The 26,212-nt window shown below is 51.6% G+C and overlaps 1 protein-coding gene across 1 annotated transcript; it reads right to left on the bottom strand.

Annotated features, from left to right (window-relative positions):
• Window positions 1-2,199: 2,199 nt before the first annotated feature.
• Window positions 2,200-16,038, bottom strand: TBX21 (T-box transcription factor 21). Its single transcript, XM_008012957.2, has 6 exons — window positions 15,290-16,038; window positions 5,555-5,709; window positions 5,127-5,248; window positions 3,963-4,121; window positions 3,773-3,834; window positions 2,200-3,569 (listed from the first exon to the last, which is right to left on the bottom strand). The coding sequence occupies exons 1-6, from the start codon at window positions 15,778-15,780 to the stop codon at window positions 2,951-2,953; spliced, it is 1,608 nt and encodes a 535-aa protein (XP_008011148.2). The 5' UTR covers window positions 15,781-16,038; the 3' UTR covers window positions 2,200-2,950.
• Between the last annotated feature and the right edge of the window lie 10,174 nt (window positions 16,039-26,212).

The raw sequence follows: 26,212 nt of genomic DNA, 5'->3' as shown, positions 1-26,212 counted from the left end.
CTGCAAACCAGTAACAAACAGCTAAGAAACATATATTTTAAAGCATGCCTTTTCAGAGAAAAAAAATACTCAAGAATAAATTTAACAGACTATATAAAAGTCCTACACCCGCAACTTGGAAAACTTTACTAAAAACCTTAAAGATGACCTAAGTAAATGAAGAAATATCCCATGTTCATGCATAGAAAGACAATATCACAAAGTTATCTCTTCTCTCAAGTTGAGCAATAGATTTAGTCCAACCTCAATAAAAATCTCAGTCAGGGACTGGGCGTGGTGGCTTACACCTGTAATCCCAGCACTTTGGGAGGCTGAGGTGGATCACAAGGTCAGGAGTTCGAGACCAGCCTGACCAACATGGTGAAACCCCATCTCTATTAAAAACACAAAAATTAGTCAGGCATAGTGGTGCGTGCCTGTAGTCCCAGCTATTCGGGAGTCTGAGGCAGGAGAATCGCTTGAGCCCAGGAGGCGGAGGTTGCAGTAAGCTGAGATCATGCTACTGCACTCCAGCCTGGACGACAGAGCAAGACTCTATCTCAAAAAAAAAAAAAACCTCAGTCATGTTGTTATGAAAATTTCCAAGTTATTATATGTTGCATATAGAAGGGCAAAGAGCTAGGCATAGTCAAGGCACATCAGAAGAAGAAATTTTAAAAAGAGGGCTTTGCTCTACCAGAAGTAGTATGTGAGACTACTACCATGGGCAAAAGAAAGACTATTCAACAAAAACAAACAGGAAAAATTGGAAAACAAAAACAAAAATGAATCCTTCCCTCACACAATACACTAAAAGGAATTAAATGTCAAATGCAAAACTTCAAATTCTATGGGAAAAAAAATACAGATGAATATCTTTCTAACCTTCAAGCAGAAAAGTTTTCTCAAACGAGACAAGGAAACGCACTAACTATAAAATGTTGGCCAGGTGTGGTGGCTCATGACTGTAACATCAACACTTTGGGAGGTCAAAGCGAGAGGGTTACTTGAGGTCAGGAGTTCAAGATCAGCTTGGGTGATATAGCGAGATCTCATCTCTACAAAAAAAAATTTTAAATTAGCCAGGCATGGTGGCACATGCCTGTAGTTCTAACCACTGGGGAGGCTGAGTGGAAGGATCACTTGAGGTCAGGAGTTTGCGGCTGCAGTGAGCTATAATGATACCACTGCACTCTAGCCTGGATGACAGAACAAGACCCTCCCTGTCTCTTAAAACAAACAAACAAAAAAGCAAAATTGTTAAATTTAACTTCATTAAAACTACAAATTTTTGTTCATCAGAAAACCACTTTAAAGAAAATGAAAAGAGGAACAATAATCTAGAGGAAAATAATTGCAATATAAATAACCAAATAATGGTTGATATCAAATCGAGAATGTATAAAGAACCAGAACCAATGAGAAAAAGACAAATACCCTAATAGCAATATGAGCGAAAGACATGAACAAATCATTTTACAAACCTGTGATTAGAAAACATAGGAAGAAAGGCTCAACCTTACTACTGCTGAAACAAAGAAAGAAACTCAACATGTTCTCTTGTACATTATTGGTGAGAGTGTAAATTAGTAATTTGGCATTCTCCTGTTAAATTGTACATTCACATACCATTTGCAGATACAGACTTGACTCGAGAAATTTTAGTACTTGTGAAGACACATTAAAAAATATTTTAAAAACTGTTCATAACAAAAATGTGTAAACTGTCAACAGGAAAATAGATAAGTAAATTATAGCAAACATACACATAATGGAATATCATACAAAAATGGTAATTTCACATGGCTAATTATTTATTTATTTATTTAATCCTTGAATAACCCTAGAGATAAAGGTGGAGGGCTGCTAGAAATGCAAAGAGAAATTAAGTGCCACCCCCTCACAGCGTCCTGCACCTCCGCTCCGAGTCCAGCCCTTGGCCTTGCCCTCACACCCCTCCTTCCGAGGTCAGGGTGCACACAGGGCAAGGGATGCTTCTCTGTCTGTCCCAAGATGCCTTAAGAGGTAGCATCAACCATCCCCCTGAGTGCTGAAGGTAGGACATGTGGCCTTGCTGTAACTCAGCTGGAGTTATTTCAGGGTTTTAGCAGGTTCCCCATAAATGAAAGCCAACAGAACACCTTGGGTACACCAGCTTGGGTACAACCCCCAATTGAGTCCCCATCCATGTCCCCCCATGCTGGTACTGAGGCAGGCACATTCAAAAGTTTTATGTTTATTTTCAGAAAGTGATGAAGACAAAAGAAATATATCCAGACACCACTCTCTGTACAATAAATAGCCTCCCCCATTCAAAAAAAGAAAAAGAAAAAGAAAAAACACACACCCACACACAACCACCACAAACAATATCTTGCTTCTTGAGATATGCGCCATTTCCCCCTTTCCAGCCCCTTTCTCTGATCCCCGCTGTGTTTGAGCAGGGGAAGCCCAGGCCAGCCGCCCAAAGTCAGGTGAGTCCTTTCCCTGACCCTGGCTCGCTGATGGTGATAAAATAAGTGCATTTGTTCTTTTTGGATCAGGGATTAACATACACGCCAACAAAAAGGTTGATAGTTACTGTACAAAGGAAGAAAGTGGAGTCTCCTGCTCCCATGTCCCACACCTGACCCCTCCCACCCCTCTAGATGCAAAAAACTCCTTCATGTCCAAGACGTTCTCGTCGTCTTTTCTCCACCTGGAAACCAAGAGCAAGACACAGCACCAGGTAAACGACTGTAGTTAGGGCAAAGGACGGGGCAAGGGGACACCCCTCTCAGGTTTCATCGTGGGCCAGGAAGCATCTGGTGAACCCCAAAATCCTTCTTGAGCCCCACTTCCCCAACCAACTACTAAACAGAGAAGGGCCAGAGAGAGCGGGGGCCTTCTCAGTCCTTCATCTGTTTCCCAAATTAGTCGGCGTCCTCCAGCCTAATAACACTGTTTCTGTTCCTTTCATCGTGTCATCTTCTCAGTTGGGAAAATAGTTATAAAACTGGCCTTCAGCTTCCTTATCAAAGGGAGAAGGGGCCCCAGCAGGGGAGGAGCTGTCACCACTGGAAGGATAGGGGGACACGCGCCTCCTCTTAGAGTCTCCTTCGCCCAGTCCTGAATCACTGGATTCCGGCCGGATGGGGGTGATCTCAGTCCACACCAAGGGGGGACCCTGGTCCTCTGGTCCCCGTCCCTCTGAGCCTCCAGGGCTGGGTTCCATGGGCAGAGTCCGCATGGGGCGGAACCAGCTGGCCGGGCCCATCTTGGGAGGGTACTGGGGGGCCACAGGCCAGCCAGCTCCGGGTGCCAGGACCTCCTGGCTTCGGTAGTAGGACATGGTGGGCCCAGGGGCAGAGGGCAGGAATGCAGGCTTCATGCTGACTGCTCGAAACTCAGCCTCATAGCTGTGGTCCCGGGGGGCCCCCAGCCAGTAAGGCTGGGGAACCACATCCTTCGCCTGGCCAGGAAGGTCGGGGTAGAAGCGGCTGGGAACAGGATACTGGTTGGGTAGGAGAGGAGAGTAGTGATCTCCCCCAAGGAATTGACAGTTGGGTCCAGGTGGGGAGGGGATGCTGTTGTCAACAGATGCGTACATGCTAGAAGAAAATAGAAGGCAAGAAAATGGGTCACAAGCAGAACCAGTCACCTGTGAGCCTACCTGTTTCACACATTCCTTCCCTGCCCCTCCTTCCCTGGCCTGCCCACCTCTAGCACCTGCCCCCACTCTCCTGTTCTCAGGGGCAGGGAGAGGATGTGTCTCAGGAGGGACCAAAGCTGAGTTGAACCCAGTAGCACTTACGACTCAAAGTTCTCCCGAAATCCTTTGGCAAAGGGGTTATTATCAATTTTCAGCTGAGTAATCTGGAGAGAAGGGAAATGGAGTCACCTGAGTCCTGAGTCTGGGGTTCGGGAACTTTCCAAATCCCTCCCAAGGAAGACAGTGGGCCCCACTCTGCCCTCCTTCCCACCGGGGCTCAGGGGGCCCTCACCTCGGCATTCTGGTAGGCAGTCACGGCAATGAACTGGGTTTCTTGGAAAGTAAAGATATGCGTGTTGGAAGCATTGCAGGCTGCCTCTGGTTCTCCGTCATTCACCTCAACGATATGCAGCCGGGGCTGGTACTTATGGAGGGACTGGAGCACAATCATCTGTAGACAGAGTGAGACGGTTGTAGGGGTGGGGAGGAGGGACTTCGAGGATCCCATCACCCCCACCAACAGCTGGCCCCACATGAGGCTAGCAAACACCCTGAGGTCATCCTGTCCATTCCCCTGCCCTACCACCATGTAACTTCCCCCAAGCTTTCCAACTCCAGTGTCCGGACTCTTTGGGGCACCAATTCTAGTCTCTTGCCCCCTCTTCTACCTCCAGATGTCAATTGAGACCAAGGTATCAGCACAAACAGGGCTTTTAGGGCAAGGGCACTTTTTTTCCTTTTTTCTTTTTCTTTTTTTTTTTTTTTTTGACACGGAGCCTCTCTTTGTCACCTAGTCTGGAGTGCAGTGGCATGATCTCAGCTCAATGCAACCTCTGCCTCCCAGGTTCAAGCAATTCTCCTGCCTCCGCTTCCTGAGTAGCTGGGATTATAGGTGCCCACCACCACACTTGGCTAAATTTTGTATTTTTAGTAGAGACGGGGTTTTATCATCTTGGCCAGGCTGGTTTTGAACTCCTGACCTCGTGATCCACCCGCCTCAGCCTCCCAAAGTGCTGGGATTATGGGCGTGAGCCACCGCACCCAGCCAGCAAGGGCACTTTTAACAGGATTGTTCAACCTAGAGAAACTCGGCATCTATTCCCTGGGACCACAGGGCCAAACTCTGTGCCTTTCATGGTGCCGGAGCAAAATGGCAACCCATGATTTGGTGAAGAAACCCTGAGGCTGGGTTGGCCTGTGTGGTCCGAATATGACCCCTGTCCAAGATTCAGCTTCATCCCATCTCATCTTCCTCCCAAGGTGGGTGAGAAACAGCCAGAGTTTAGGAAGGAAGAAAAATGACCCTTCCTTTAGGACAGAAGAAAACGAACCTTCCTTCCATTAGGAAGGAAGAAAAAATGAACCAAACTGGCCCCACAGGACCCTTGTGGCCTTGGAGGTCTCAGATCCAAGGTGGGAAGCAGCACGAGGCTACCTTTTGAAGAGCAAGTCCTACCTGGGTCACATTGTTGGATGCCCCCTTGTTGTTTGTGAGCTTTAGTTTCCCAAATGAAACTTCCTGGCGCATCCAGTGTGCTCCCGTGTTGGGGGAATCTGGGTGGACGTACAGGCGGTTTCCTGTGGACAGTTCACCTCTTTGACATGCAGCCCCCAGAACAGAACCCTGGTGATGTGGGGCTTTGCCTGTCCCGAGAGGGACGTAAGGAAGGACGCAGGGGGAGGACCAGGCAGGGAAGGGTAGAGGACTCAACAGAGGACAGGCTAGAGCAAAGCAGGAAGCCAGAAAGAGGTGGAATGCAGTGGCTTGGGATGGAGTGGGAGGGGGATTAAAGGTCTAGGAATTAGGGGTAGGGGCTTGAGGGGCCCACCAGGGGGCGCCCAGTCCCAGTGAAACAGAGCCCTCCGCTCCCAGGGGTCGCGCACCTGGCATGCTGCCCTCGGCCTTTCCACACTGCACCCACTTGCCGCTCTGGTACCGCCAGTGGTGCTGGTCCACCAAGACCACGTCCACAAACATCCTGTAGTGGCTAGTGGGCTCCAGCCCAGCCACCGTAAATGACAGGAATGGGAACATCCGCCTGGAGAGAAGAGAGAAACCCCCCAGCACCCATCAGCTCCAGCTTGACAGCCAGTTCCCCCTGCAACAGTGCCCAGGCATCAGTGGTGTGCTGTAGCCGGCTTCCTCTCACTTACAAGAACCAGCTGGAAGGTGTTTAGGGAGTTTGCCAGCCAGTGGTTAAACACAGCCATAATTAAAAATTAAATTATATAAACCTGCAATTCAAGACATTATATTAACAGTCAAAGTAGGCTGGGTACAGTGGCTCATGCCTGTAATCCCAGCACTTTGGGAGGCCAAGGTGGGCGGATCACCTGAGGTCAAGAGTTCGAGACCAGCCGGGCCAACATGGCAAATGCCTGTCTCTACTAAAAAGTACAAAAAAAAAAAAAAAAAAAAAAAAAAAATAGCTGGGTGTGGCGGCAGGTGCCTGTAATCCTAGCTACTCAGGAGGCTGAGGCAGAAGAATGGCTTGGACCCAGGAGGCAGAGGTTACAGTGAGCTGAGATCGCGCCACTGCACTCCAGCCTGGACGACAACAGCAAGACTCCATCTCAAAAAAAAAAAAAAAAAAATCAAAGTAATAAAAACTCAAAAATCATCCCTGCCCAGTTATTTTACGACGTTTTACTATTGTCTGCGCTGTCGAGGTTACTTCCATCTATCACAGCTGCATGGAGGAGGTACTAAATCACAGTGCACTGTGCGTCTCTTCCCAGCTCTGCGTTCAATGACTCACATGAGTCGCTTGAAATCATCCATAGCAGGAGTATTTACACCACAGGGATCAGCAAATACCACAAATTAGAGCTTTTTAAAATGTTCTTTAGGACAGTCAGTTGCTCGACATTTACCTGCACACCCTTGTCTCTAACCTTAGCTGCTTCCTAGGAGGGGGCACCAGCCAGCTCTCCATAGGCAGTTCCTGGAAGGTCCTCATGCCTCAGTTCCCCACCCACCCTCTCTGCTGTGGCTCTCACAGTGCTAACACACTCCCAGCCCCATGACACCCACTCACAGGCCCTCCCTCTCCCATGCTGCTGGGCCTGCCACCTGCGGTATGGCCTACCCTCAGCCTTCAGAGAAGTTGCACACATCCTAGTTGAATAGGGAGCTTCCCATCCACCTGAAAGAAGGCTCTATTGAACACAGGGCTCAAGCTCAAAGTCCTTGTTTCCAGGAAAAGTAGAGGAAGTTAGGGGGTGGGATGCTGTATGATTCTGCAATCGTGCCAGAGTAACACATTCAGAAAAGAAGCACTCTTCTACCGTCACCATCTCCACCACTAACACCTTCACTACCCCCATCACCACCACTGCTACAACCAGCACCATCACCACCAGCAGCACTGTAACCACCCATCACCACTATCACAGCCACCGTCACTATAACTGCCCCTCCACCATCACAACTACCATCATGATAACCATGGTCTCCACCAGCACCAGCACGCGCACCACCACTACAGCCACCACCTTCACCATCACAGCCACCAGCAGCAGCACCATAACTACAACCACCACCTTCACCATCACAGCCACCAGCACCAGCACCATAACTACAGCCACCACCTTCACCATCACAGCCACCAGCACCAGCACAGGCACCACCTTCACCATCACAGCCACCAGCAGCAGCACGGGCACCACCACTACAGCCACCATCTCCACCATCACAGCCACCAGCAGCAGCACCGTAACTATAACCACCACCTCCACCAGTACCAGTTCCATCACCAGCTCCAGTGACTTAGTCTTTCTCTTCGAACACAAGCAGGAAGAGCAGTTTTCAGAATGGCAGAAGCTAATCCTCATCAGAATTACTTTTCATTTCCACACACTTCCCCCTCCTCTCATGAGAAGCCCTGAAGGATGGGGAAAAAGGGGCCTATCAGTGAGTCAGGAAACCTGGAGGAGGGGGGGGTTCCAGGGGCCTAGGAACTCTTTTTGAGGGATTTCTAATCCCCAGAGGTCCCCAGGACAACTTCCCTAGCAACCTTGGGAAGGTGTCCTAGAAGCGTGCTGTCACACAGCTGTCTTCCCCTGGCTTTCCTGAGTTGAGAAAAAAAGATTACTACCCTATGGCCCTGGAGAAGTTAATTCTCAAACCAAATCTCAGTTTCTTTTTGAAATGGAGTTTCACTGTGTCACCCAGGCTGGAGTGCAGTGACGCGATCTCGGCTTACTCCAACTTCCACCTTCCAGGTTCAAGTGATTCTCCTGCCTCAGCCTCCCAAGAGCTGGGACTACAGGCATGTGACACCACGCCTGGCTAATTTTTGTGTTTTTGTAGAGATGGAGTTTCACATTGGCCAGGCTGGTCTCAAACTCCTGACCTCAAGTGATCCACCCGCCTCAGCTTTCCAAAGTGCTGGGATTATAGACGTGGGCCACTGCTCCTGGCCCAAATCTCAGTTTCTTCACATGTAAATGAGGAGTCTAACTCCTGTCCATCTTTTCTCTGAAAGCTGTTAAAAAATTTGATGCAGTGAGCCGAGATCGTGCCACTGCACTCCAGCCTGGGTGACAGCAAGACTCTGTCTCAAAAAAAAAAGTTTGAAAGATGGCCTGGCACTGTGGCTCACATGTGTAATCCCAGCACTTTGGGAGGCTGAGGAGGGCAGATGGCCTGAGCTCAGGAGTTCGAGACCAGCCTGGCCAACATACTGAAACCCCGTCTCTACTAAAAATACAAAAAAATTAGCCAGGCGTGGTGGCGTGCACCTGCAGTCCCAGCTACTTTGGAGGCTGAGGCAAGGAGAATCGCTTGAACCTGGGAGAGGAAGGTTGCAGTGAGCCGAGATGGCCCCACTGCACTCCAGCCTGGGCAACAGTGTGAGACTCCGTCTCAAAAACAAAAACAAACAAACAAAAAAACCAAAAAATGTTATTTCAAATTTTATATTTGAAGAAACTGACGCGCCGAGAGGTTTGGTGACAGTCCTTGGTGGAAGAGCAGAGGTGAGGTCTTCTGACTGCAGAGTGCATGCTGTGGTCTGTGGTCCCCATTTCTTCATATTAATTTTTTTCTTTTTTTTTTAATTTTTTTTAGACAGAGTCTTGCTCTGTCCCCCTGGCTGGAGTGCAGTGGTGTGATCTCGGCTCACTGCAACCTCTGCCTTGCAGGTTCAAGCGATTTTCCTTTATTACAGGCGCCAACACTGTGCTTGGCTAATTTTTTTTTTTTTTTTTTTTTTGAGACGGAGTCTCGCTCTGTCGTCCAGGCTGGAGTGCGGTGGCGCGATCTCGGCTCTGCAAGCTCCACCTCCTGGGTTCACGCCATTCTCCTGCCTCAGCCTCCTGAGTAGCTGGGACTACAGGCACCCACCACTGCGCCCAGCTAATTTTTTGTATTTTTAGTAGAGACGGAGTTTCACCGTGGTCTCGATCTCCTGACCTTGTGAGCCACCCACCTTGGCCTCCCAAAGTGCTGGGATTACAGGCGTGAGCCACCGTGCCCGGCTTTTTTTTTTTTTTTTTTTTGTGACAGAGTCTTGCTCTGTTGCCCAGAGTGGAGTGCAGTAGCGTGATCTTGGCTCACTGCAAGCTCCATCTCCAAGGTTCACGCCATTCTCCTGCCTCAGCCTCCCGAGTAGCTGGGACTACAGGCGCCTGCCACCATGCTAAGTTTTGTACTTTTAGTAGAGACAGGGTTTCACCATGTTGACCAAGCTGGTCTCGAACTCCTGATCTCAGGTGATCCACCCATCTCAACCTCCCAAAGTGCTTGGATTATAGGTGTGAGCCACTACGCCCAGCCCATACTGATTTTTTTTAAGAGCTGGAGTCTTGCTATGCTGCCCAGACTCTACTCAAATGCCTGGGCACAGGTAATCATCCTGCCTTGGCCTCCTGAGTCACCTGAGTGGGGTTACAGGTGCTCAGCTCATCCTGTTTTTATCACTAGTAGAGGGAAATGGAAGAGACACAGGAAGAGGCTGGGGAAAAGGGAGAGGAGAAAGGAGATCTTGGTTTCTCCCTAAAAGTCTAGAATCACCACCAGCTGGAATCCCAAAATAGCCCCTGATTTACATGACACTTTGCTGGGAAGGAACCGAGAGTGGTGATGGGTCTGGTGCCAAGTTCAGCCTTCCTAAAAAACCACTTACCATCCCACCCTGATAAGACAAGGTCCAAGACCCCAAATTCCTCTGCTGGCCCTAAGAACTAAGCAGCCTTGGGATGGTTCACAGGGTCGTCATACCTCTCCCAGATTCTGAGCTCCTGGCACAGGTTCTGCTTCACTGTAACTAAGTGCAAATTTAAAAAGCAAGGAGATAGATAGTTCTTCTCAGTCATATTGGTGAATGTTTAAAAATTGATAATATTGGCTGGGATTGGTGGCTTACGCCTGTAATCCCAGCACTTTGGGAGGTCGAGGCGGGTGGATCACCTGAGGTCAGGAGATCGGCCTGGGCAACATGGCGAAACCTCATCTCTATTAAAAATACAAAAATTAGCCAGGCGTAGTGGTGCACGCCTGTAATCCCAGCTACTCAGGAGGCTGAGGCGGGAGAATCGCTTGAATCCGGGAGGTGGTGGTTGCAGTGAGCAGAGATCGTGCCACTGCACTTCAGCCTGAGCAACAGAATTAGACTCTGTGTCAAAAAAAAAAAAAAAAAAAAAAAAAAAAAAAAAAAAAAGTGATAATATCTACTGCTGATGAGGCTGTGGGAAAGTGGGTCCTCTCACAGACTATTGGTGGGGGTGTCAATTGGTAGCACCTTTTCGGAGGGTATTCTGGCAATGTGTTGTACCTACCAAAGTGCAAAATGTGCTCGGGCATCAAGGGACCTCGTCTACCAACCTAGATCCACTTAATAGACTCAGATGGCCACTAGCAAACAGCCAGACAAAAAGCAAAGCTGCAGCCTAGGCAACATAGTGAGACCTCATCTCTACAAAAAATAGAAACAATTAGCTGGACATGGTGGTATGCGCCTATAGTCCCAGCTTCTCAGGAGGCTGGGTTGGGAGGATTGCTTGAGCCCAGGAGGTCGAGGCTGCAGTGAGCCATAATCGCACCACTGCACTCCAGCATGGGTGACAGAGCAAGACCTTGTCTCATTAAAAAATAAATTAATTGGCCGGGCGCGGTGGCTCAAGCCTGTAATCCCAGCACTTTGGGAGGCTGAGACGGGAGGATCATGAGGTCAGGAGATCGAGACCATCCTGGCTAACACAGTGAAACCCCGTCTCTACTAAAAAAATACAAAAAAACTAGCCGGGCGAGGTGGCGGGCGCCTGTAGTCCCAGCTACTTGGGAGGCTGAGGCAGGAGAATGGCATAAACCTGGGAGGCGGAGCTTGCAGTGAGCTGAGATCCGGCCACTGCACTCCAGCCTGGGCGACAGAGCGAGACTCCGTCTCAACAACAACAACAAAAAATAATAAAAAATGAATTAATTAAAGTTGTTTTCACTTGCCCCAAGAGAAATGAAACCAGTTAAGCATGCTTAAGCCTAAAACAATTTCTTTTTAGCTGGGCACAATGGCTCATATCTGTAATCCCAGCACTTTGAGGGGCTGAGGCGGGAGGATTGTTTGAGATCATGGATTCGAAACCAGCCTGGGCAACATAGTAAGATTCTGTCTCCATAAAAAATAAATTAAAAAAAAAAATTTCAGATCTGAAAAGTTAGGCCGGGTGCGATGGCTCACACCTGTAATCCCAGCACTTTGAGAGGCTATGGCGGGGGATCACTTGAAGTCAGGAGTTTGGGACCAGCCTGGCCAACATGGCAAAACCCCGTCTCTACTAAAAATACAAAAATTAGCTGGTCATGGTGACTCGTGCCTGTAATCCCAGCTACTTGGGAGCCTGAGGCAGGAGAATCGCTTGAACCTGGGAGGCGCAGGTTGCAGTTAGCTGAGATCGCGCCACTGCACTCCAGCCTGGGGGACAGAGTGAGAATCCATCTCAAAAAAAAAAAAAAAAAATACAAAAAGTTATCGACTAAAGTTATCTATGTGGGAGGTCCAGGTCCACTTCCTGGTCCATGAAAAATATTACAAATAAAAAAAATTAAAGTTCTTGGAGTTGGGAATGTGGAGACAAGAAAAAAATTGTAATGACTGTGAAGGTAGCAAGGATAGTGTGGGACTGAAATTGTTGTTTTACCAACCTCTATCTTCACATGCACAGATCCAAGTGCAAATTGAGCTTAACACAACACAGCTACCCAAAGTTATCTTAATTATTATAATCAACCCATCACACCCAGAAAAGTGGGGATTGCCAGCAATTAATACACACCCACACACCCACAGAGACACAGGCCTCTCTCTTCCTCTACTGAGAATGTCTACTATCAACTATTATATACTCGCCAACACATTCGCTACAGACACACACTGCCACACAGAAACCCTCGCACAAGCCTGTATGGGGCATTATCAGGCTGCCCCAAATCTCCAGACACAAACGTAGACACCAAAGTCTCCCATTGGGCCAATCCATTGCTTTGTTCTCAATTCCCCTCTCTCTGTCCCGTCTGAGCTGCCTTGATCAATCTCCGGCCCCAGGACCACCTGTGCCCCGCCCCATTTCTGCCCATTGGGAAGAGTGTGCCACTGGTGCTGATCAATACCGAGGGATAGATCCAGGGTGGGTGGGAGAGGAAGAATCCGGGACGGCGTGAGTCAGCTCAAGGCAAAAAGCCGCGGGGCTGTAGGTGGGCCTGGGGTGGGAGAACTTTTCAAAAAGGAAGAAGGTCATGGGTGATGTGGTATGACTGGTGGGTCACTGGAACCCACGGAGGGATAGGCCAGTCCACAAAAGCAGGAGGACGGAAAGGAAGCTGTGCTATGAGCCCAAAAGCCTGTTTTGAGAGGAAATGGCCACTGACTTCCCAGATCTCAGGAGCCCAAGCTGAGAAGGTACAGAGGTAATCTGGGGCTGGTGGGACTGAATTGGGTTGGTGTGTCTTCTGTCCATTCCATGGCAGCGTGGGGCCTCTGAAGCCTGATCCAAGAAAAAGCACCAAAAGAAACAGTGAGGAGCCACTGCCTCCTTCAACAGGGACTCTACGTCGCCCAAAGTGGCCCCTCAGAATGGAGCAAAAAGTGTGAGGATTGTAAAATACACACACACATTTGTGAAGCAATCAGAGAAGCTTGTTGATATTTAGGAAATTCTTTTCAGGTTTGCTAATGGTATTGCATTCATTAAAAAAGTCATTTTTAGAGGTGCAGAGATAAAATAGTATCTAGAGTGTACTTAGTAATTACTATATTACTAATATAGTTGCAGACAGAAAAAGCAAAGTGAGAATGCAGAAACAAGATTGGACCCATATTGACAGCTGTGGAAGCTGGGTGATGGAAGTCTGTTACATTTTTCTGTCCATGTTTGTATGTAGTGGAACTTTTCATTATAAAAAAATGTAAGTGTATGTATCTAAAAGGGGGACAAAAAAACTTGTCAAGTGAGACTTACTCAGCAGGAACACCAAGGAAAGGAGGCCATGGGAGTAGAGATGGCGATACACACTTTGAGAATCATCCCCTCAAGTGCCTCCCTGAAGTGCTCTACAGCCTCCCTGAAGCTGGCTCTACAGGCAGAGAGGCAGCCGCCTAACACTAGCCAACTCCCTAATGTGCTGGCTGATGCTCCATCCATCCCAGCCCTCAAGACTGGCAGGGGGAGGCAGAGGCCTGGCAGAGGCTGTGGGGAGACCCCAGCAAGGGCCCAGGGTGGGAAGGCCTCCTGACCACACAACGGAGTGGAAGGTTAAGAGGCCCCACTTCTGGTCTGCTGTGTGATGGAGTGCAAGCCACTAGCTGTCCCTGCAACTCAGTGACCTCAACTGTAAAATGGGGAGACTGCTTGGCCTACCTAACGCACAGTGAAATAATGGAAGTGAAAGCACTCTGAATGCATTGGGGCCTTCGGAGAGCGTGGGTGGCTGTTTTTACTGGTGGCCATAGGGGGCCAGAGAAAGAAACCCAGGCAAATACCATCTGGGCTCTAGTGCCAGCTCTGCCTGCAATGAGTGTGTTGTGTGACCTTGGAAGAGTCTCTTGCTGTCTCTGGGCCTGTTTCCCTGTCTGTGCAGTGAGAGTGACAGGATCTTCTGGGTCCCTTCCAATTCAGACACATTGGAACCAAAAGCTTGGGCTGTGTCTGGGTACACCCAAAGGGTGACTAGGGTTGGGGGGAGCAGAGAGGAATTATCAGAAGGCTTAGGAGATGAAGGCTGAGCTATCAAAGAACATGCCAGCTTTCCTGGGTTCATCCCAGGGAAATTGGAACAGCTCAGCAACTTGAAGCCAGTTGTGGCTGGCAACAGGTTCCTCAGTCCCAGGCTACCCCACAAAAATCATCTGGAGGGAAGAAGGTTCCAGCAATGCCCAGATCGAATACCAACCCCTGGGGCCCAACATGGCCTTCTCCCTCTCCCCTCCACCCCAAGCCCCACATTTGGTATCCACACCTCCTGGACCTCAGACCCAGTGTCCCAGGTCCACCAATGACAACAGTCCCTCCACACTGGTCCTCACTGGTCCCCTGCTCACATGGGCCCCACTGGGAAGGGTGGGTGCACACAGCCCATATCAGACACAGCCCACTCCGGGGGTTGCTTACTAAACAAATACCACACAAGTTGCAGGTTTCTGTTTCTTTCCTTGTGCAGGAGGCTCTATCCGGAAGCAGCACCCTCAGCCCCAAACTCTCCCCATCACGCACAGGGCTCAGGGACTCCGAGCCATGGAGCCATAAGACTCCCCTTCCCCACTTCCCCAGGCTGAACCAGTGAATATCTGGACAGGAGTGTGGGGAAGGTTTTCACTGGACCAGCCTCAAAGGGTGCAGTGTGGGGTTGGCCACCAGGCTTGACCCCTGGGTGAGCTTCATCTGCCCAGGCCCGTGGGCATTTGTGCCTGGAAGGGATCTGTGCCCCCTACAAGCTTTACCGCCACTCCTCCCCATCCCCATACACACACACACACACACACACACACACACACACCCCAGACATATGATCTCCAAGTAAGACCGGAAAGGAAACTTGGCGACTGCTTCTCCATGTCACCAAATCCCAGTCTCACCCCCTACACACACACACACACACACACACACACTACCACCCCCACCACACCACCACCACCACTACTAAAGCTGACCTGAGCACACGAGCAGCAAAGGAGCCGGGGAGGTGGACGCAGTGAGCCCGGGAGATAAGGGGTTCCCTTCCCCTCCAGTTTCCCACACAGGAGGCCCAGGCGTCCCGTCCGCGCAGAACACAGGCTTTCACTGCCCGCTGTGGCTCGTCTCCAGTAGAGAGTGGGGCAGGGGCGCACACCAATTCTGGGTGAAGCCATAGTCACCCTTTCCCTAAATCAAGGTGACTTGTCACTGCTCCGTACTCACCGGTCTCCCCTGTGAGTCCTCTGGCTATTGGTGCAACAGCCTGGGCACAGACGCCCCTCGGGAGCTTTCCCTGTCCTTTCTACAACCCTACCCCCCTGTCTCCTTACGCTGAAGTCAAAGCCGTGAGGGACACGGAGTCAGAAGCACTGTCGAGCCAGAAAAACAGAGTAGACGTTCTTGTTCCGGGCGGGGGCACAGAGGCCCCGCGGGCCGGCGCGCCGCACTCACCGTCCCTGCTTGGTGATGATCATCTCTGTCTGGTGCTGATTAAACTTGGACCACAACAGGTGGTTGTTGAGCGCGACTCTCAGTTTCCCCGACACCTCCAGCCCCGCGGGTAGCGCGTAGTCCTCACGCGGCCCCGGGTAAAGCCCGGCGCGCGGGTCCGGGGCGGCGTAGCCCTCGCCCGGCTGGTAGCCCTCGGCGCCCGCGGGCGGCGGGAAGGACTCGCCCGCGCCGGGGAAGCCGGCCGCCTGGGGCCGCGGCGGGTAGGTGTAGGCGCCAAGGAAGCGGCTCGGCGGGGCGGGCACCAAGGCGCCCCCCGGGTAGGGCGACCCCAGGCTGCCGCCCCCGCGACGCTCGGCCGCGTCCTGAGCACCCGGCTCCGGGTAGAAGTAGCGGTGCTGCGGGTCGGCGCCAGGCTCCCGGCCCTCGTCGCTCGCCGGCATCGGCTCGGTGCCCGTCAGCATGTCTCCACAGCCCAGCTCCACGATGCCCATCCGGGGCGGGCTGGCACCTTCCCGCAGCCGTCGAGGACCCGCCCCTCCGCGCGCGGAAGCAGGCGAGAGGGTCGCGTGGGCTGGGATGGGCAGGGGGCAGGGGGCGGGGGCCCAGAGGGCCGGGTGGGGGACCCCACCGGAGCCCGGGCTCTGACGCCTGGCTTCTGCGCCCGCGTGCGGCAGGCGCGCGGCAGCTCTCAGGCTTCCTCTCCAGCGGGCCGCTGTCACTAGAGTCGCGGCGCTTTGCTGTGGCTTTATGAAGCTCTCCGGCTCCCCCCACTCAGCCACCTCAGCCCTGCTCCGCCTCGCCCCACCCCGCCCTCTCGTGGCTAATACTAGGCAAATTCTACGCTCTTAGCGAGGACTGCAGGGCCCCCCACAGTGGAGACAGGCGAGAGCCCCCGCGCTCACCCTGTAGTTCGAAGACCTTGCTTTCTGGGAGCGTCAGCTCCGCTGCCTGACACACCAGCCCGTGGTTCTCTTCTGGACCCTCGGGGAAATTCAGCCCAGCTTTGAAGGCTCAGTTCAAAAGCCCTCTCCTACAGGAAGCCTTCCGAGATGGCCCAAGTGGGACTCTCTGGGCCTTCTCTTAGCACTCAGAGGCTCGGGGCACGGGCACACTAGAAGCAACTTTGACCATGAACATTCAACTGATCTTTATTGATACCTACCGTGTGCCCAGACTCTGTGCTAAGTGACCTTTCGGGTTGCCCTCTTTCTCCTCACCAGAGGTCCACACGTGCTGAGTTGGCTGCATCTTGTAGTTCTAGCCCTGGGGGCATACCTGGAACCTGATGGACACCAGGAAGAGTTCCTTAAAGCGCACTGCATCAGCAGTAGCCAGGGGTTTGCAGGGCCCTGAGCTGAGCCTGGCCGGGCCCACAAAAGCTCCCCCACCCCGCATGGCAGTCATGGGCACTGGAAGTAGCATTGGGCTGCCAGTGCTGAGAGTCCCAGGTCTGGCTCTGCCTAGCAGGTATATGTGACCCAGGCAAGTCATTTTCCTTGCCTGAAAGTCAACCTCACGCGCCTCATCCATAGACTGGGGGAAATAAACAGATCTACTTTTCAGGGGGGCTGCGAGCCTTACATGAGAGGGTGTACGTGTGCAGCACTTTCCAATCTATTATTATACCTGGATGGAAAAGCTGCTTTGAACAGATTCAGAGCCGGCTGACAGGAAGGAAACCCACCACATGCTCTAAAGGGCTGCCTCGGAGATAGGACGACGGAGACTTTTCTTTCTCCATCTTCCTTTTATGTTAACTAATGTATTAGACTCCTTTTATGATGAAAACTATCCGTTCCCCCCCCCAATTGAAAATAGCATCTTTGGGAGTTTTCCTGTGTATAAAGATGAAACATACTTATATAGGAAATTTAAGTAGCACAGAAAAGTAAAAACAAGACTGTGTAAATCACCCCAAATTCCATCCCCTAAAGGCAAACAGGATTAACATTTCAGTGAACACCCTCCGAGATGGCACTCCTTATACACTCTCTGTCTCTGTCTTTTGCACACATGCACAAATATATAATTTATATAAACACTACACATGCTGCTTTGTAATGTGTACTTTTATTCACTCCACAAGGTGTCATAGAATATTTTGCATATCGATATATAGATAAAGATTTACATTTTTAAGAGTACTTTGAAAAATACCTTAATATTTTTGTCATGTTAAAGTTTAACTTCTCCTCTTCCTACCCTCACCCCAGCCCTCCCCAGTTCTCCCCTGGGAACTGGCCCCAGCTCTACACGTCTGTCCCAGCCTGACAGGGCTTCACCCTTAGGGGCCCATGGGGACTCTCTGCTCCCAAATAGAGCTGAACCAAGAGGCAGGTTGGCAGGCAAAGGCAAAGCTGGGGACTCCAGGAGGTGGGCATGACCCAGGGAGGGTTGGGAGAGAGAGAATCAGCACATCTTTTGAGGTTGGAGACCGGATACATGACAGTACCAGAAACACAGGACTGGCCTCCTCCCCAACACCTTACCCGCCATTTCTCCATACCTTAAGGAAGACGGAAGTTTCTACCTGATGTTCAAAGTGGGACAGCATTGCTTGGAAGAGAGGGTGACCTTGTGATCCTTCACTCCTTTTAGGGAAACATGAGAGCTTTCAGTAAGACCCTCCTGAATGACTAATTCCCCAGGAGATGTGAAACTGTTGAATGCTGACACCTCTTTGTGGGACATTTTTGCTCAGTGCTTGGCTGTTGAAGATCAAATGGAGTCTTGCTCCTTCCTCTCTCTCCCCCTCCTCTTTTCCACACTAATCCTCAGGTCAAGTGATCCATCCCTTTGCCTCTGAACAGGATGACATGAGCTCCCACCCAGCTTTCTGGGGCAGGTGGAATTATGAATCTCAGAATCAGGTGGTCCTGGGGCCATGCCTCTGGAGGAAGAGGAAGGCTGGGGTGGTCTCTTTAGAACCTGACAGGCTGTTATAGGGTCTTACAGCCTGGTTCTTCAATCCCAGATTTCTCACCCCCTCTTTCCAATTTCTTCCACCCAAAAAAGAAAGTGCTTGTGAAAAGCGGGGGCTGAGTGGCCCTGGTGTCACTGCTGCCAGTCCCGCCCCTCTGCCAGCTTGGGTGAGAATAAGGGCCCTGGCAGTGACACCTTCTCCTCCAGCTGCCACCTCACTCTTCTCCCAGGCCCTGGGGCTGGAAAGATGAGAAAAGAAGAGCGAGGAGATGAGGCCCCCTGGGATCCCCTCACTTCCCCATGACTGCCCCTCCAAGCCCGTCGCTATCCCATCAATACAGGGAGCATTTTTGAGGATGGCCCTGGTGAGACAGGAGTGAAGAAACACAAGGTAACTGTTCAGGAATGAGAGAGACATGACCTCCAACCAGCATCACATTTTATGAGACAGGGTGGATGGTAAATATTCGAAATGGAATAAGACACCAAACTCACACATTGCATTTGTGGCAGAGCTGAAGCTAGAACCCAAGTCTCTTGACTCTCAGGCCAGTGCTCTTCCCACAAGAGTGAGGGAGAATCATACTAACACTAGAAAAGGTTTAGAAAACATAAAGGTTTTAGAAAACAGAAAAGGTTTAGAAAACAGGCTGAGCATGGTGGCTCACACCTGTAATCCCAGCACTTTGGGAGGCTGAAGTCGATGAATCACTTGAGGTCAGGAGTTCGAGACCAGCCTGGCCAACATGGTGAAACCCCATTTCTACTAAAAACACAAAAATAAACTGGGCATGGTAGATGCCTGTAATCCCAGCTACTCGGGAGGCTGAGGCAGGAAAATCGCTTGAAACCAGGAGGCAGAGGTTGCAGTGAGCCGAGATCGTGCCACGGTGCTCCAGCCCGGGAGACAGAGCAAGACTCCATCTCAAAACAAAAACAAAAACAAAAATTAGCCAAGTGCGGTGGCTGGCCCCTGTAATCCCATCTACTCAGGAGGCTGAGGCAGGAGAATCACTTGAGCCCAGGAGGAGGAGGTTGCAGTGAGCCGAGATTGTGCCACTGCACTCCATGCTGAGTGACAGAGGGAGACTCGGTCTCAAAAAACAAAAAGAAAAAAAGAAAAAGAAAGAAAGAAAGAAAAGGTTTAGAAAACAGAAAAGAAAATCATCCCTAATCCCACAGCCTAGACGCTGGTTCTCTCCATGCTGTTGTCCTCTGCAAACATTCAGGGCTTCCTTTCAAACTGTTTCCCATGAAGACTCAAAATGAGAGAAGCTCCCCGGAGGTCACACAGCACTTGCTTCACCTGCGGGCTGCAGACTGTGCCAGGAAGCTGTGACAATGTGGATTTCTGGGACTTGCTTCTAGATATTCTGAGGTCCAGGCCTGTGGCAGGTCTCTAGAATCTGTATGTTTAAGGACTCCAGGTGATGCGTCGGACTTCAGGGAGTCCATGCACCCCACTCTCAGGCTCCCTCCCGTTTTGCTGTCCCACCTCCAAGTCCCATCCTGTGAGTCAGTGTGCCCTGAGCTTGCTGGGTATGCACACTGAGGGCGGTGGTGGAGGTTTTATGCCTGAGAAGGGTGGCTGCAGGCATTGAGATTTCCTTATTAATGCTCTAGGACCAGATGATTCCTCACCCCAGAGTCTACCAGCCACCTGGGTTCTCTCCTGAAAATGTATGGAGTGCCGAGCTCCCTAGGCATCTGGAAGCCTCTTGGATGGGCTTAGTGGGGCAGCTGGGGAGGAACGGCTATTACTGGAAACTGTTTTTTTGTTTTGGTTTGTTTTTTGAGACAGGGTCTTGCTCTGTCTCCCAGGCTGGAGTGCAGTGGTGCAATCTGGGTTCACTGCAACCTCTGCCTCCTGGGTTCAAGCAATTCTCCTGCCTTGGCCTCCCGTGGTGGGCGGGACTACAGGCACATGCCACCATGCCTAGCTAATTTTTTGTATTTTTAGTAGAGATGGGATTTCACCATGTTGGCCAGGCTGGTCTCGATCTCCTGACCTCGTGATCCGCCCGCCTCAGCCTACCAAAGTGTTGGGATTACAAGTGTGAGCCACCGAGCCCAGCCTACTGGAAACTGTTAGTGGAACATGGCATGGCACCAGGACCCAGGATTTCTGCCCTCCACCCTGCTGGGCAGAGCCTTAGAGGCTGTGAAAGGGTAGACAGTAAAAGGGGGCAGCAAGTTGGGGAGGTGGCATGAAAAGAAAGAGAGCAAAGTGAGAGGCTTAGGGTACATTTCTGAAAGAATGATTTAGAGCCAGAGAGGGACAGGGACCACAAAGTCAGAGACCCAGATCGTGACTCAGTGGGAAAGTCTCAGGCTGGGCCTCCGAGAGGGGCATGAAAGAAAGGAGACAGAGAGAGATGGGCCAATGGGAGGAAAATCTGCAGAGGCAGAGAGGCCTGGGGGTGCTGGAGCTGGGGCAAAGAGAAACGGAGTGGGGAGACTTAGTTGGGTGGCTGGGTTGGAACCTGAATCCCAACACTTACTGGCTGTGTGACCTATTAAAGTATCTTAACCTCTCTGGTTTTGCTGTCAGTAAATGGAGCTATCAGACCTCTGCCAGGACTAACTCGGTCTGTCGTGTGAAGATTGAGGGGTGCTATCCTAAGTCTGAAACAAAACAGAGGCACAGACTGTGCTAACCCCTCTTTCCTCTACTCCCAGCCACCTACAACTGCCCTTTCCTCCCTCTGGCTTAGTGGCTCATCCACAAAGTGTCCTTCAGGTCCATTCTCAGCCTCCACTCAGGGCCTGGGGCCAAAAGAGAGCCCCTGTGTTCATAAGACTCCCATCTTAGAAAGGGACAGGCTTCCCCTCCTGATACCCGTATACCATTCCCTGGGTACCTGAGGGCTGGATAAGCCAGGCCCTTGGAGATCTGTGATCACAAAGATAAATTAGTCCCTGCCCCCAAAGAGCTCCTAGCAAGGTGACCCCAGGGGCCAGAAATCTCAAGCCCCTCAGCCCTCTTGCCCCTGGGGTGTAGACTCACAACACACCACGTGCACACACGCCATCATCCACGCATGTGCACATGCACCCCACGCAGAGCTATGCTAAGGAAATCTCTGCGATCCAGTCCCCGCAGCCCCACCACCTGCTCTTGCCCCACATCCAGCATCCCAGAGCTCCTTCAGCATCTGACTCTGCCCACCCCGTGCGCCCTGAATCCCCTCCCCCTCTGGGCCCAGACTGCCAGTCCTTCAGAGGGCATGGCCGGAACCATCGGATTAACAGCCAGAGAGGGGGAAAGGGGAGGGACAAGCACCTGTAGAACCCCCCCTCCCTGTGACAGCTGCGGGAGTTCCGAGTCCCGAGCACCCAGCACCAGGCGGTCAGTGTGAACACAGAACAGAGGGCTCCTCCCAAGGTCAAGGGCTCCAGGCTCTCATCTGCAGGCTGGGTCACCCTTCCCCACGCACATACCCTTAAGCTTGAGCAGCCCTTACCCCTGGGCTCCAGGCCAGGCCTGGGTGCCTTTCAGTCCTCCTTCTCCATGGCATCTTATTTTGAATCATCTATCCTCTCTCTATCTCTAGCTGCTCTCACCCCCGCCCAGCGTTTCACACAAGACCCACATCCCCCACCCACACCCACGCATGCAGGAGGCCGCCCCCGCTGCACTACCAGGCTAGGGTTCCTGCGCCCCCCTGAAGGGATATTCAGACTTCGAGTACTTGGGTAACTCTGTTATCAAGGGGGCATGCCAGGGTATGGATGGGCAAGCCCAAGCTTCAGGAGGCCCCGGGGAGAGGCTGTGCCCCCACCCTTCCTGGGGAATCTCAGCAGACAGGCCCTTAATCTCAGGCAGGAAGAAGGGTCTGGTTACCAGGAGTTAGCGGGGAGGGGAGGAAATATCCAGGGCTTTGGGTAAAAGGAGCTGGGACAGGAGGGAAGAAAAAGAAGAGCCAAGGAAAAGGGACCTGGAGGGAGGGCGCAGGCTGAGGGGTTGGTTAACCTCCACGCTGCCAAGCTCCTCTCTGCTTCCCATCTTGCCATCTTGGCATGACTTCCTGGCACAGTCAGGCTCTGCCAGACCAGGCCCCACTGTCCTTCAGAGGGCCAGCCACCCCCTGGGGCCTCCTCTCTCCCCAAGGTTCTCTCTGGCTTCCTGGGATCTGTGGGCAGCCCTGTGTGCCCGTGTCTCTCAGGGCTCCTGAGTGTCTGGGTTCCTCTGGTTTGATTTGGCCCCTCTCTGGGTCCCCGTGTTTTTGCCTGAGTCTTGTGTATCCTCTTTATGTCCACTCCTATCCCTGGGACCTGTGAGAGGTCTGCACGCTGGTCCTGAGTGTAGGTTATGTGCCTCTCTCTGTGTCTCTGTATCTGTTACCTGTGGGCCTCAGAACTTTCCTTGTCTCTGTAGCGTGTTTGTGTCTGTCTCTGCATCTTCATGTCACTGTCCATGTCTCCAGGGCTATCCAGCGCTCCATGTATCTCCTGCATGTCTGTCTGTCTGTCTGTCTGTCTGTCTGTCTGGGACTAGGCCCCATCTGTGAGTTGGCTCTGGCCTTCCTGTGTCTGGCCTAGAGCTTTTTGCCTTGTGCACCTGGTTAATGTCGCAGGGTGCGGGTGAGACAGAACAGACTTATGGACTTGGCCAGGGATAAATGAGAGAGGAAGAGGGAAAAGGGTATGGGGGGTACTGGGGGGAAGAGTCCCATTCCTAAATGGTGCCCGAAGCAAGCTGCCCAGCCCTGAAATGCCAGGGTGAAGCTCTATGTGGCCAGGGGGAAAGGGAGAGAGGGCATGGCAGGGAACACACCTGCCTCAGGGCTGGCAGCAGAGTTGCACAGAAACAGAAACAGACCTAGTTGGTACATGGAGGTAGGCCCTCTACATACCAGAAACAGATGGAAAGGCAAACATGGAACTCTAGGTTCTGATCCTGGCTCTGCCACTGGCCTAGATCACCTTCGGCGAGGCCCTTTCCCTCTGTGTGCTGCAGTTTTCTGCTCTGTAAAATGAGACAGTTAGCAAGGATCATCCCCTAAAATTCTGTTAGAGAGCCAGAGTGACAGAAGACATCCCTAAACCCAGGACAGAAGACTAGTTGCCCCTTTCTGTCCTTAAGGAGGTGTCCCAAAGACCCTTCTAGTACCAACAGCCTCTGTGTCTGCAATTCAGCACCACTAGGGGCAGGACAGAGGGAAGAATGGAGGTTAGACAGTAGGAAGGACTTCCCGACAAGCAGTGGGAGGGTGAGGAGACCCCAGCTTCTCCCAGCAGTCCTCCAGGCCCCTCTGTCAGGGATGGGGGTGGCCCTCTGTCAGGGATGGGGGTGGAGGGGCAGGAGTGGGGAGCACTCAGCAGCTGGGTAATTAGCCATCACTCTCAGGCCCTGCGGGGAGGGGCTGGCTGGACTGAGAAACCAACGCAAAGTGACAGGGGTGGTTTTGACACGCGGTGGAGCTGACGGGCCCAGGGGGCTGGGGCTTTGGTTTGGGGGGGTTGGAAATCCCATCAAATGATTAAAAAATAGGTCAGAGGGAAGAAGCCACAGCCGGCACTGGGTCCGTGGTGAGAATGCCATGTCGCTTCCCCAGGGCGGTGGGCCAGAATGGGGTGGAGGAGCTGAGGAGTGTTTGCAGTAGGCGGGTGAGCTGGGAGTGGGGGCAAGAAGGCTGCAGGCCAAGCAGCTGGCCGTCTGCTTTCCTCAGCCCTGTCTCACGGCGACATTTTGGGATTCTACCTGCAGCCCACCTCCTGGCCTTCCTGTTGTACCATCTTCCTCCTCAAAGGCAGGATGCTGCAGCTCTTCCTCTGTTCCCCCTACCCCACCCACAACATATATACAAACTCCATTCAAGAAACACTGAGACTACTGCCGCATGTGGAAACCCTTCTTACCTTCTAGCCTTAGGATCTCCTGCGTAAAGGCAGCTTGCTGACTTATCCTACATCTCTCGCCCATCTGAACTAATTCACCTGCCGCTGCATCCCCTTTGCCATCTTGCCAACTCTGCAAGGGGTCCACTTTGGCCCTCCAGCTTGTTCTCAGAGTGTCCTTTTCCCTCCTTCTCTCCTTTTCTGCCTTCCCAACTTCTGCCACAAATCATAACCACAGTAGCCTGGGAAAGGCAGAGAACAAGGAGGAGTGAGGTAGTAGACTCAGGAGCCTGGGACAGGTTGGTGATCTCTAAGCACTTAGAGAGCTGAGTAGGTGGAGGCTGATTGACTGTGTCTGCATTGTACAGGAATTTGAGATTCCTGGTAGTGTTCCCCCTATTTAGGCAGTTTAGAGCCACCTCCCACCTCCTCTACTGAAGACTGGGACATTCCTTCAGCTGTCTTCCCACAACCCCTTAAATTGCAGCTTAATCCCATTTCCTTTTCTGAGGTCACTGAAACTCATGGAGAGATTAGCACCTGAAATCTGGGAGTGGAACAGAGGCTTGGCATCCACATGCCACAACTACCTTCCTTATAAATCCTAGGCACAGGCAGAAATCAGGCGGGCAACCAGCGTCTGAAGCAGGGGGACAAACCCGGCATTAGGCTTCCAGCAGTGCTGTCTCCAGCTGAGCGGGCACCTGGGTCCCAGCCACTGGAATGGAGGACACCCAAGGCCATGTTGGCGTGAAAATGGATTGGCTAGGTCTGACCTTGAGTTTAACCCCACTTACCACCCCAGACACAGATCCGCTCTGACACACAAGTCTGAGATTTCCCCGGGAGCCTGCTGTTTGCTGCTTGCCCCGCTCAGTTTCCCAGGAAGTGTCAGAAGGCGTCCAGCCTATCTCCTCCCACCAGGGCCATGGGCAGCTGGCTGGACTGACCTGGGCACTGAGAAGCACCCCGGACCCACATCTCTGGCCACAGGGGACATAAAGCTGGCATGGCTGTCTAGCATTGCCCCCTCTCCTTGCTCACCTCCATTTCTTTCCAATCACTGGCATCAGAACCTGACATTCTGTGAGTTGGGAAAGGATGGTTATGGTCAGGCAAGTTCTTAGCAACTGGACCAGTAACTGGGAATTGAGATACTGACCTCATCGCCTTGCATTTCACACATATGCACACACCGAACTGGGGCCACCACCCGAGACCCAGGGTCCTGCAAATGGGCAGTGGGACATGGGGCTCCCAGGCTCCCATGCACGACCCTGGATGTTGCCAAATCTAGCTTGTACTTTGTCTCAATCCTCGACTCCCAGTGAGTTTGGAAACTGTAAAAGCCCCACTTCTTCCTAATTAACCTCCTCCTCCCATCACCACTCTGGGCTGAGGGGTAAAGGACGAGATAAGAGAATATCCCGGCCGGGCATAATGGTTCATGCCTGTAATCCTAGCATTTTGGGAGGCCAAGGTGGGCAGATCACTTGAGGTCAGGAGTTCAAAACCAACCTGGCCAACATGGTGAAACCCCATCTCTACTAAAAATACAAAAAAAAGACTATCTGGTCGTGGTGGCAGGTGCCTGTAATCTCAGCTACTGGGAGGCTGAGGCAGGAGAATTGCTTGAACCCGGGAAGTGGAGGTTGCAGTGAGCTGAGACTGTACCACTGCGCTCCAGCCTGGGCAACAGAGAGAGACTCTGTCAAAAAAAAAAAAAAAAAAGAACATCCCCAGGCAACTCATACCCCTTTATACCCCTTTATTTCTTTTCTTTCTTTCTCTCTCTTTTTTTTTTTTTGGTTAAGACTAGTCAATATACCTTTGATTTCATTAGACTTCACAATGGTGTGAAGGCAACTGGGTGGGAACCCTTATTCCCATTTTACAGACAAGGAAACTGAGATATAAAAAAGTTAAGTATCAGCCAGACACGGTGGCTCATGCCTGTAATCCCCGCACTTTGGGAGGCCGAGGTGGGAGGATCACAATGTCAGGAAATTGAGACCATCCTGGCCAACACGGTGACACTGTCTCTACTAAAAATACAAAAATTAACTGGTGTGGTGGCGTGCACCTGTAGGCCCAGCTACTCAGGAGGCTGAGGCAGGAGAATTGCTTGAACCAGTGAGTTGGAGGTTGCAGTGAGCCAGG

This window comes from Chlorocebus sabaeus, chromosome 16, assembly GCF_047675955.1.
Source record: "Chlorocebus sabaeus isolate Y175 chromosome 16, mChlSab1.0.hap1, whole genome shotgun sequence".
In the NCBI taxonomy this organism is placed as follows: domain Eukaryota; kingdom Metazoa; phylum Chordata; class Mammalia; order Primates; family Cercopithecidae; genus Chlorocebus; species Chlorocebus sabaeus.
Note: the sequence above shows the minus strand (reverse complement) of the source record. Positions and strands in the feature narration are given on the sequence as shown.

Bases quoted from the DNA above. Each gene is read 5' to 3' on its own strand.
- TBX21 (XM_008012957.2), bottom strand. From the start codon at position 15,780: ATGGGCATCGTGGAGCTGGGCTGTGGAGACATGCTGACGGGCACCGAG. The intron at 4,122-5,126 runs GTAGGACTTGCT...CTCTGTCTACAG, and splicing joins CATCCAACAATGTGACCCAG to ATGATTGTGCTCCAGTCCCT. The intron at 3,570-3,772 runs GTAAGTGCTACT...ATTTTCTTCTAG, and splicing joins TTTCGGGAGAACTTTGAGTC to CATGTACGCATCTGTTGACA.